Here is an 11,807-nt window from a genome sequence, read left to right on the forward strand (position 1 = left end):
TTACACACACAACAATTATGAAATTATATGTCAGCCAGGACACACTTATACAGTACACTAAGGAGGAAGACGCCTTTACCTTGGAAGTAAGGTTCATGATGTTGGCAAATGCTATGCCGCCCTTATAATTTGGGAGGAAGGACAGGATAGAAATTTGATACAATAAACACCAGCAAATTCTAACAAGATTTATTCCCTAGCCGCCACCAGTCTATTAGCACAATACAAAGAACTACAGAGTGTAGTGTTAAACTTTGCCTGCCTGGTATATTTGCATTTTCATCAGCCTAATGTTACAAGACACCTGCTGTGTGCTTCAGTGCAGATAGGGCTTCCAGGTTGTAACCTGGACAATACTCACACATACCTTGAATTATTATGCAAAAGGAGAAAGGGCAGAAAAATATTCCAAACACACACACCCCTGGACCATATCAACTTTTGTGCAACAAGCTCACTGCAGATAAAAACAGATCAAAGCAGTTATGCAAATAAGAAACAAATGTATACTGTACTAACTACTGGAAAAGCTTTTGCTTTGTGCCGCAAGAGACACATTACTGTTTCTATATTTGAGACTTTAAAGCAACAGAAACATTGGGTTCTAGCACAAAGCTGAATATTCAAGTGTCTTTGCTTAGCAAAGAGGTTCCACCTAGAAGACTCGAAGTGTGCACAGAGCATTGCTTGCATTAACTGCTTTTACTTGAAATGTGCTGACCCCACAGGTGAGCTCCCTGTAGCCCCTAACCTCATTTTACACAGCCCCATGGACCTCCTGAAACTGCCTCATTCTTCCATCCAATCAGAGTTTCTTCCCTCCTTATTTCCTCCTCTTTGTATGAACAACTGGAAGGGGCAGTATTTAATGTAATAAAATTGATATATATATTTTTAAAACCCCACCACCTTTTTCCTGGCTTTATGGCTTTATGGAAGTAGCCATGGTGAAAACTGAAGGGTAGTTTTAATTCCAGATTAGCTAAACCAAGACACTTTTGTCTCTGGTCCTGTTTTCTGGTCCAGAAAACTATGGGAGAAAAAAGGTTGCTTACGCCCGGCTTACACACAGACACAACACATTAGTATTCATGGAAGGCGATCCCCATGGAGATAATATCACACACTTCTGCACCTGAGTTTCCATTAACAGTACAGTAATGAATAATCCCTACAACAGTGGGAAAAGCTGTTTATTTATCCAATGTCCTGTAGCCTATGCTCATACAGTGCTGCTTCCTTCAGGCTAATCATATGCAAGCCCAGTTTTTTGGGTTTTTTTTAACACTAAACTTCTACATCTCACAACTGTCTGTTTGAAAGAAAGGTGATGTTACATTATGGAAATATTCCCAATACGAGTCTGAAATCTCTAGCTCATAGTTGTAAAATTATAATGGGCTGTAAGGGCCAATTTTCCACCCAGCAATTTTCTTGGTGGCGATGCCCATAAATATCAAGTCCTTATGAATCCATTCTCCCCATTAGAATACTAAATGTGAAAAACTATGGCATACAGCATGACACAGCTGAAAAAGTATGTCATACAGTCACTGTCAGCAGTGACTTAGCCCTTTCCACCAAGCAGGGCATGTTTCTTAGCCCTAAACTTTGAATCATTGATGCAGAGTGTGGGAAGAGTTGTAGCTGGTCACTTCGGAGACCCCTGATGGACATCATACATCCCCACAGTTCATGATTTGCAGCAGTGGTCTAGCCCAGGGTTTCCCAAACTTGGGTATCCAGCTGTTTTTGGGCTACAACTCCTATCACCCATAGCTAGCAAGACCTGTGGTAAGGGGTGGTTGGAATTGTAGTCCAAAAACAGGTGAAGACCCTGGGAAACACTGGGCTAGCCCATTATATCCCAAAGGTTTGTGACAGACCATTGTACATGTTATTAAGGAACCCAGGGATAGTGCCTGCCCTGCATCAACTACCACCAGATTTGGGTCTTTTGAGAGCAATGTCAAAAATCGTGACCTATGAGCAGACTTAGAAAATACCCAGTTGCCCAAGTGTCCAAGTTTCTAGAAACCCAAGACCAGTGCCTAGGACAGGGGTAGACAACTTAAGGCCCGGGGGCCGGATCCGGCCCAACAGCCTTCTAAATCCGGCCACGGACAGTCCAGGAATCAGCGTGTTTTTACATGAGTAGAATATGTCCTTTTATTTAAAATGCATCTCTGGGTTATTTGTGGGGCATAGGAATTCTTTCAACCCCCCCCCCCCCCCAAAAAAATAGTCTGGCCCACCACATGGTCTGTGGGACGGTGAACTGGCCCACGGCTGAAAAAGGTTGCTGACCCCTGGCTTGGGAATATCAAAATATATCACTGTTTTAGATTGTGCCAGGAAGACAAAAGCATTACATCTTTCATCGCCACAACAAGTATATTACAGCATCTACATATGAACTGGTTCACAAGGGATCCCCTAACTGAATAAGCAAACCCACTTTCTGCAATGAAATCAAGTTTCACTTAGAAGTTCCCCACCCAAGTATTTGCCAGACTCACTCAACATGACTCATCTGCAATTTACTGCTGCAGGCAGTTTCACAATGGGGTTCTGCGGAAGAGAACCTGCACAGGAATACATCAGAATGCTCCAAATATGTACCGTGAATGTCTTGCATTACGTTATCAGGATGCTTATCTTGATCAAGTTAATCTTACCTGCAATTTCAACATGTTTACATGTAGTTAGCTGGTCAGCTGGCCTGAACTCCACTCAGGAGCTACTGAGCAAGTGAATTATTACAATTAGGTTTGCTGTCATTTTTAGTGAAAAACTGGAATGGGTCTTTTCTGGAAAAGTTAAAGCAAAATCTCAAATAACAGGGTGTTTTTCACCCTCCTTTTTCTTTAATTGATCACCCATTAATATATCAGCATTTGAACTTCACCAATGAACAGCTTCTGCTAATTAAATATTGACCTTCTGTAAACCATCAGAAAAGTGTAAGAGTTATAACATATTGCTAAAGAACATGAACATTCAGGTGCACTACAATCTCAGTCAGGTTTCCCTTTTAATCTCAGACATAGATTAAAACTGCCAGAGTAGACAAGAATAGTTTGCCTTCGGGAAAGAGATTTTTGGAATACTGTGGATAAGCACCCTTTACACCTGGAAGTGAAAAAAGAACAAAAGGTAACACTATTTCATTTCAATGCTCTGATCTACAGGAACCAATTAGACCTCAGACCTCAGAAAGGACAATAGTCAACTCCTTCCACAATTCAAGGAGACATTTTTTGAGCATTAGTCAGCAATTCTGACTAAATGGGTGTGGGGCACTTCAAAGACCAGCTACGTAAAAATGTCTCCTTAACAGCTGATGCCATCCTTGCTGCTTCCTTGCCAAGGTCTTAGGCAGTCCTCCTGTCCTGTGACAAATGTCAGAGTTGGCTCATGCTCAGAGTAGCAATATTGCCACCATCATGGCTTTGGCTAAAATGGAGATGAGCAAATGCAGACAGAATGGGATGGCTGCCAGGAACTGTTGGCTGTCAACTGTATCTTGTAGCCAGCAACAGGCTATCTGTGTCACTTTTTTGTACTGGTCAAGTGCAGAAGAGTTGCTTGAACAAAGAGTCTTCCAAGAGATAACTTTGAGTGCATGTAATAAAACCAGTTCTAGCGCCATCATTGTCTGCACACCCAGTATATATATATATTTTTATCAAGCAAATCCATACTGCTGTGAACAACCAAAATCCTTTAAACTCTATATATGGTATTTACTAGATGTATGAAATCCAATATACAGGGCCCTGAAGGAAAAGGGAAAGAAACAAGAAAACAATGTAAGGTAACGATAGTTCCGTTGAGATCTGCCAACGTAAGAATTGCCCAACCGGATAAGACTTAAAGTCTATCGAATACAGCATCCTGTTTCTCACAGCAGCAAACTAGGTGCTTCTAAGAAGCCAACAAGCAGGGCACAAATACCCGTCTGCGACTGGTATTGAGCCCAATCCCTGAAGTAACATATAGGCATTAAGCCACTGACAGACTTATCCTCCATGAATTTCACCAGTCTCCTTTTAAGCCAACTTTAGATGTCAAAGGCTCAAACTACACACCTGCATTTGTTTTTGTTTTGTTTTTTGTAAATTACAGCTGTGCTGAGCCTGGATTCTGACCAAAGTCTTATTACACAGGGAGGAGAGGTTTATCCCTTCCCTCTTCAGCTGCTAGCCCCCCCCCCCCATATCATTGCACTTGGCTATGAGGCTTAGTTTTGCTTTGTTTTTTAAGTGCCATACCCACTGAAGTCACAAGAGCTGGCACAGTTCACAGAAAGACTTGTTGCTGGGGCATCTTTGAACAAATGTTTAGACTCATCTGCTGCCCGTTTGGAAAAATAAGTTTGTATATCAGTGAGAATTCTATGTTTTTAAGAAGCTTGCCCTTGTAGTACTTATAAATTCTGAGCACCGTGTTTGCAGAATGAAAGGGGGGAAAGTTCACTGACCAAGTAAAATATAGCACATAAGCATGCTTCAGCATTCAAAGAAATTAAATGGCTTGCTTCTGTTTCCTGAGTCAGGCTTTTTTGGAGGAATGACAAAGCTAAATTATTACCTTAACTAGGAGCTGTCAACCAACTGGTACTGGGCTAGCTCTGGCCCCCTGGAGAGCACAAACAAGCATACTACTTGCCAACCAAGAAGTGAGAGGAAAAGTGGGGGTGGGGGTAGTGTGGTGAGAAAGAGAAAGCGCCCTTTCCTCTCAGTTATTCTTTCATCTTCCCTCTCATTCCCAGCAAGGCACTGAGGAGAAGGGCAAAGAGAATCACAGACAAATGTGAGGGCAGGTACAAAGTAAGTGGTATATAAATTGTTATAAATAAATAAGGACAGAAGGGATGGACTTACAGACTTTGGGACTATGAATGCTTTTTTTTTTTTTTGAAAGGCAGTACAGTATAATGCAGTTGCAAAATCAGGAATTGAACTAATACTTTTGCTTTATACCAGGGATGCAGAAACTGTGACTCTCCAGATAGTGCTGGATTCCAATGCTCATCAGCCCTAGCCAACATGGTCAACTGTCAGGGATGATGGGAACTGTAGTTAAACAACACCTAGATCAGGGGTCCCCAAACTTACCCGGCCCTTGGCTGGTTCCTCCTGCACTGATCGTGCGGTGGGCAAGAGGGCAGGGGAGCGCGCACCCACTCGCTTTTTCTGGTGCACTTCCGGGTCGGTGCGGCACCAGAAATAGCTTGTGCACGTGCACACGGGCCTCCACAGACCCGAAAGTGCAACGGAAATGATGCTTGCGCATGCGCACAAGCTATTTCCGGTGCCGCGCCGACCCGGAGATGGGCAGCTGCGCTGCGCCACGCCGGTAAGAGTGGACGTCAGCGTCTGGTGTCAGCGGGGGCCGCATCCGGCCTGCGGGCCTTAGTTTGGAGATGTCTAACCTACATGGTCCCAGGTTCCCCATCCCTGCTTTATAGCCACTGAAACTGGATAGCTCTGTCGGTAGAGCATGGGACTCTTAATATCATGGGTCATGAATTCAAGCCCCACATTGGACAAAAGATTCCTGCATTGCAGGTGGTTAGACAAGAAGACCCTTGCAGTCCCTTCCAACCCTACAATTCTATGATTCTAATACAACAGCCCTTTTGAACTGAATTTTCCCATCTTAGAGCTTACATTAGTGAAAAAAAAAATCCTTCCAGTAGCACTTTAGAGACCAACTAAGTTTGTTCTTGGTATGAGCTTTTGTGTGCATGCACACTTCTTCAGATACTATTAGTGAGGTTTTTTATTATTATTAAAGGTATGCGGTACACTTGACAATCACATTCTACACTGCAGTCGCGATAGTAGTATGCACAATATCTGACAAGAAAATATTATCATCCTCAATAACAAAATATAGCATACTCGGTGCTTTGAAAATGTGCTATGCCGGTGCCAGAAGTGCAAACTCAAGTGATGTGCTGATTGCATACAGCAAATACTTAACAGGTGTCAATCTTTTGCACTCGAAAACAGGGTGTTTGAAAAGGTCTTTGATGTCTACATAAACATTAGAAATGAACCAGCCAAGTCACTCAGTTATGGGCTGTACTACCCTATTATTATTTGGTTTAACAATGTGAATTTGGCCTGACCTTCCAACAAACCACTGTAACATTTTATGCACCCAGCATTTCAGTGCCCAAACACATGGTTTTATTCCATCTTATATTTAAAATAGCTGCAGATGGGCTTGTTGGATGTTTTTAGCATTTCAAGCTTCTCGTAGATTGTTAACATCTTGTCCTTTGCTATCTTCTTATGCGCTAAGCAAAAGTTCATAAAAGTGTGTGGTGTAATTAAGTACAGAAGGCAAACAAACCTTACGCCTCTCTCCACCTTATCACCACTCCCTCTCATAGCAAACCTGCCTATCAGTTTGGAAGCAAAATGGGGCCACCAAAAATTGGACAACATTTATATACTCTCAGGGAACACACAATGTACATAAATTTGTAAGTGAATGTGTTTAAGTACCTCAAAATGGTCTGGCAAGTACCCGTTAGCTTTCTGATGTATGGAAGACTGGGGGGGGGGGATTTGCCAGGTCTAGCAGGCATCTTACAATAAATATCTGGAGTGGAGGGGTAGAATCAGGATTGTGGCATCCATGCTGTAAGCTCAAAAACCTCCTTTCCCTGCACTATACAACAGGTTACATGCTTTATCAATATTTCAAAACAGTCCACCCCTGTCTACTTTGACCATTAGATCCTGATGGTCCAAGAAATTATTGTGCAAGTGAATCTTTGAAAACCATTGCTGCTGCAGGTGAGGGGTAATTTTGCTGAGGTAGTTGCATGGACTTTTAAAATGATAAAGAGCTGCCTTCAAACACACAGCATTACACATGCTGACCACCGTAAGCCTGTACTTAGGATAGAAAAATTGGGAATTGAGTGTGTGCAAAATCCTCAGTGAGGCTTACAGGTAACTGGGTGCAGATTTTCAGCCTAGATTACACTTTGATTCAACTGAACAGTTTGGCATGATTAAGTCTCCATTCAAAACAACAGGAAGTGCAGGTAACTTAGTTGGCTCCAATTCTATATTCTTAGGAGAACAAGCAATGTTCTCCTGGGCCCCACAGGCATTTAATAAAATCTGAGCATCTCTAACCGTACAATAGTAAGATTCTCAGTACATAGATGAACAACAACAGATACTAAACACTATTTTAATTTCTTGATTAAACTACAAGTTTTAGCTCTATTACTTCATCTTCATCATCAATATAAATAACAATGACAAAATCACTCATCTCTTAAAAAGTCCTTCCAATGCGTTATCCCAATGCTGAAGACATCTATTAATTATATTCCAAGCCTCAAGTTTCTGCTTTCTTCCTTGCCTAAAACTTAACAATATGTCAATTTCAAACTTTTCAATAAACTCTAAAACCCTTGGCTATTTTTAATCCCCTAAAGCATTTAGTTACTTCTATCCAATACAGACATATTGCTGTTGTATGAATAACAGCAGTAGCGAAAGCCTCGGAGAACGAAAATACAAGCATCTCACAACACCTGGATTTTGGTTCCCCTGTCCCTAATACAATCTAGGGGTCCCTAGACTATTTTCGAGTGTTGAAGGCAGGGAGCAGTGTTCTTCTCAGCTGGTCCTTACAGTGATCAGGCCACAAAGTGAACAAAAGGCAGCCATTTCCCAAATGGCAAGTGATTGTCTATGTATGCTTGGTAAACCAATCTTGCCAAGGGATGAGAATAATTTTTTATCACATTTCCACACCTAATCAAGATTCTGGAAAAGCAAAGGTGTGGTGCAAATGTTCTCAACACTTTGCAGGATATTAAATGCACACTTTGGTAATTTCTTGTATTGTCTGTATTCAGCCACCTATAATCAGATTATCAGACACTGGCATAGGTAGGTAAATGAGAGCCACATGGATTTTATGGGACAGTGGCCATGGAGATTAGATTGCGTCACAAGACATAAACCTGTACTCCTTCAGTGAAGTTAGAGGCTCACATAACTGAAAGTTTCTTCATATATCACCACTAACAAATATCTCTGAGCTGGACATGGATGCCAGGAAAAAGGGATTTAGCCTAGCTTTCCCCCTGGCATGCTAGCTTTCTACGTCCGAGGAACTGTTTTCGTATTCCAGCTTCCACCAGTGAATGCATAAAACATTATCCAGCAGCAAGCAGCTCCCCTTGGTTCTCAAGGTCTTAAGAAATATGATGGGCAGCCAATTGTTGTTTTTTAAATGATAAGAAAGTACACTGATCCAGAAACAAAACTAATTCTACACAGAGCAGATCAGGGGCTTGAGTTTGGATAAAAGTTTGGCAAACAACTGAAAACCATGAGCATTTGAACAACACATGTTTTATCACTGAGTGGCAATACTGAAAGACACATGCCCTTCTGAAAGGCCTAGGGGAGAGGAAAAATAAAGTGAAATAATCTGCCTAAGAAAGTCTGATGTTTGCTTTTCAGCTGCGCAGGTAACATGCAAGTGGGTCTGTCCTGTTATCACATATGGCCTTGTGAATGGCTTTTGGGAAATGGAGGAGGATTTTTCTGACCAAACACAGCTAAATAATCTAATCCAGTATTCAGTTGCAACAATGACATAAGCAAGAAAGAGCTGCAAAAAAAGCTTTGATAGCTCTCCCTCCACCTCTAGGCCATTAGGGAATAAGCCACAACAACTGGAAAGTTAAGAAATTATCTTGACCTGGGCAGTTTAGAGCAATTCAATATGTAGTTAAATGCTGTTCATTCAGCACAGGAGAAATGACAGTGAAGAGACATGCAGTTCTATGAGGAGAAAAAGGAGGAAACTGTACCACTTCTATGAGGAACAACTAGCCATTCTTAATTGAGCAGTATTGTGTGACCATTCAGGAAATTAAAATAGGCAAATAAGATCACTTACTGTCCTTGAATCATCTTGTTGTACTCATAACAAGAAGTGTACTTTTCTCCAGTTAGTGCAATGGCTGAGTATACTATGAATTCTGATTTGGTGATTGTGTGATGACACATTAATTAACCTGGAATGCTATTCTGGATTAAAAAGGGGGGGGTTGTGTGTGAACTCTACAGTACAAGCCTATATGCAAACTTACTCAGAGGTAAGCCCCACTGTGTTTAGTAGGGTTTACTCTAAGGAAAGTGTTCCTAGGATTGCTGCCTGAAGCTTCCATCCATAATTGAATTTACCATGAAATCAATGGGACTACCAGTGAGTATGCTAAACTGAAAATGTGACCAAGAACAAACGGTAAAACCACATTATGGCAATTACAGCCAAGAGAACAAAGCCAACCGGGCATTTTCAAGCATATTTGAAAGCAACCCTCAATGAGTGGCGGCTGGAGTACGCACTCCAATGTCACTAAAACCAAAGTAAAGAAGAATTCAGCCGCTGCCAACAACATCGCAAGAGTCCTCTGCTGAGGTGAATCGAAGCGGCCACTTAGTAAAAAGTGCTTCCAGAAAAGAAAAGAAAAACACCATTTGCATGTGCAAGCAAACTGCTCGGCCAGGGGACAGAAAACTCTGGAAATCGGTAGGATTACAATAGTCAACCGGCCACATCCTGACATAAACAAAAGAGGTTGGGAATCCCCTCACCCACCCACCCCATCGCACTGTGGCAACCCTCGGATCACCTACGCAGAGAAATACACGCGCGTGTAACCTTACCTTGGTGATGATCAGAGGCTCTCCATGTTCTCTTCCTCCTTTCAACGTGAATCCCCAGGGAGCCCCGCCGCTCAGTTGCACTTCCACCAGCTTGTACGCGTCGCCTCCCCTCTGCTCCCCTATCAGCAGCAGAGGCTGGTGAGGGTGCCCTTGGGTGTCCAAAAACGCGGGGTTCAGCCTCGGATCTTTGTCCGGGAACCTTTCCTGGCCGCCTCGGAACTCCACGTTCTCCATGGTCGCCCGAAACTGCCCCCCAGCTCCTTCCTCCTAGCTGGATCCAGCGTGCCGCTGACCTAGGAACCACATACCTAACAACAGTTTCCAACCCGCTCCCATATGGTGAGGGGAGGGAGTTGCAAAACCCCTTTGCACAGCCTTGGCTCCTCCTCCGCTTCCCTCCGGATCCCGTTGGGTCGAAGAGGAGCCCGGGCAAAGGGGAGGCGGGGAAAGCGCGCAGGGAAACGGCGCGGCTGCAAACAGGCTTGCTCAATTCAGCCGGGTGCAGCTGGGCAGAGCCAAGCCGGGAGGGAGGAGGAGGAGGAGGCTCACGCTTGTGGGGTGTGTTGTAAAATATTCCAGCCCAAATAGTAGTCGCTGCGGTGGCTTGTGGTCAAATGATTTCTTTTCCTCTCTTTTTAAAAGCCGGGAGATAAGTTAAGAAAGTCTCCCAGAACTAGCGCAACTTTCGCCCGAGGGTTTTCTCTAGGAAATCGGTGGGTGGGAAGATCGAAAAGGGGCTGGGTTGGAACACGCTCGTGGAGAAGTGGTGGGAATGAATCTCCAAACAAAGCGGCGGCTTGAGAGAGAGAGAGAGAGAGAGAGAGAGAGAGAGAGAGAGGAGTTTTCCCCCTTCCCCCATCAGCTAAATAGGAGGGCTGCAATGCTAAACTGTCCTCTCCAACATACAGAGGAAGAATGCACGCAACGATTTAAAAAGAGAAAAGGGGAGAGAGGGTTACTGCGTTTTCACGTGGGAAATAATAAGTCACAGCCGTGTTAAAAAGGCAGCGGGAAACCGTGCCTCCTGGATTCAATGGGGTTCCGGTCCCGAGGAAGAGACCTACTGCTTTCGGCATTGCTAAAAGCAATTGCCTCTCTGCCCTTCGAGGAGCCAAAGGGGAAACAGACCCCCTCAAAAAACACCCGGCGGCAGCCGCTCCTACCAGCTATTTCCGCTTCCTCCTTTTTAAATAAATAATAATAATAATAATAAACCTTTATTATTTTGCAATGGCTGCTTGTCGTCGAAGGGCAGCCCCGGCGCTCACCGCTCAGGCGCAGCGAAGAAGCTCTTTGTGTGGGTGGGGAGAGGGAAGGGGGCGAGAGGGGTGGGAGGCCGATGCCTCGCGGGGGCTGCAGCTGCTATGGGGGTGGCGTGATTCCTGTCTCAGGGAAGCCCCCTCGGAAGGTTTCGGCGCTCCTCCGGGGCCAGGCTGGAGGGGTCGGGCGGCGGCGGCGGCACAAAGACGAGTCGGGGAGAGGCGGCGCTTGAGTCGGCCTCCCCTCGAGCAACCTGCGGAGCGGCAGCCCAAGCTTCTCCTCGGCCAGGTTTATCCTCCGGGACCCTCTAGTGGCGGCTGAGGGAGCCAGGCGGATTCCCGCGCGCTGCCGCTGCGCCTAACGAGCAGGAGGCCAGGCTTGCAGGTCACCTGCACGCCTTTCTTCTTTCACCTTTCCCACACGCACCTGACATATAGTACATCTTGCACTTGCTCTAGAGAACAGGGATGATCGCCACATATAGTATTAACGGACGGTGCTATTTTTCCTAGAAAAACAGGTGCCAGGACACCTCCCTCGTTCTTAGAATGGCAATGTCGCCCACCTGAGAGGTGCCGGAACTGAGCTCCTGTGAGTTCTCCCGGAGGGGGGGGGGGTGAGCCCTGGTTCTAATAAAGTTATTACCCAACTTTATAAACTTTTGTCTCCATCCCATGTGTCTGAACCATGCCGTCAGTCATTTGTTTAGCATACAGCTTTTCTCACAAATGATGCATTTATAACACATTCAGTATTGGAAAATGTTTCTCATATGTCATCTAAATAACCTGTATACCATCCCTGTAAAGGCAGTGCAGGCTG

At 44.3% G+C, this 11,807-nt stretch overlaps 1 protein-coding gene across 5 annotated transcripts in view; it reads right to left on the reverse strand.

Moving 5' to 3' along the window:
* SHROOM2 (shroom family member 2) overlaps window positions 1-10,331 on the reverse strand; it is a 104,365-nt gene extending 94,034 nt beyond the window's left edge. For 2 of the 5 annotated variants that reach the window (XM_033147432.1, XM_033147431.1), the window contains exon 1: window positions 9,726-10,330. In XM_033147432.1, coding sequence (XP_033003323.1) covers window positions 9,726-9,959 — 234 coding nt within the window. In that variant the 5' untranslated portion in view covers window positions 9,960-10,330. Of the gene's footprint in view, window positions 1-9,725 lie in introns of all 5 variants that reach the window. The other 3 variants (XM_033147430.1, XM_033147433.1, XM_033147435.1) reach the window with 3 other exon arrangements.
* Window positions 10,332-11,807: the final 1,476 nt, after the last annotated feature.

Source organism: Lacerta agilis, chromosome 4 (assembly GCF_009819535.1).
Source record: "Lacerta agilis isolate rLacAgi1 chromosome 4, rLacAgi1.pri, whole genome shotgun sequence".
Taxonomy (NCBI): Eukaryota; Metazoa; Chordata; class Lepidosauria; order Squamata; family Lacertidae; genus Lacerta; species Lacerta agilis.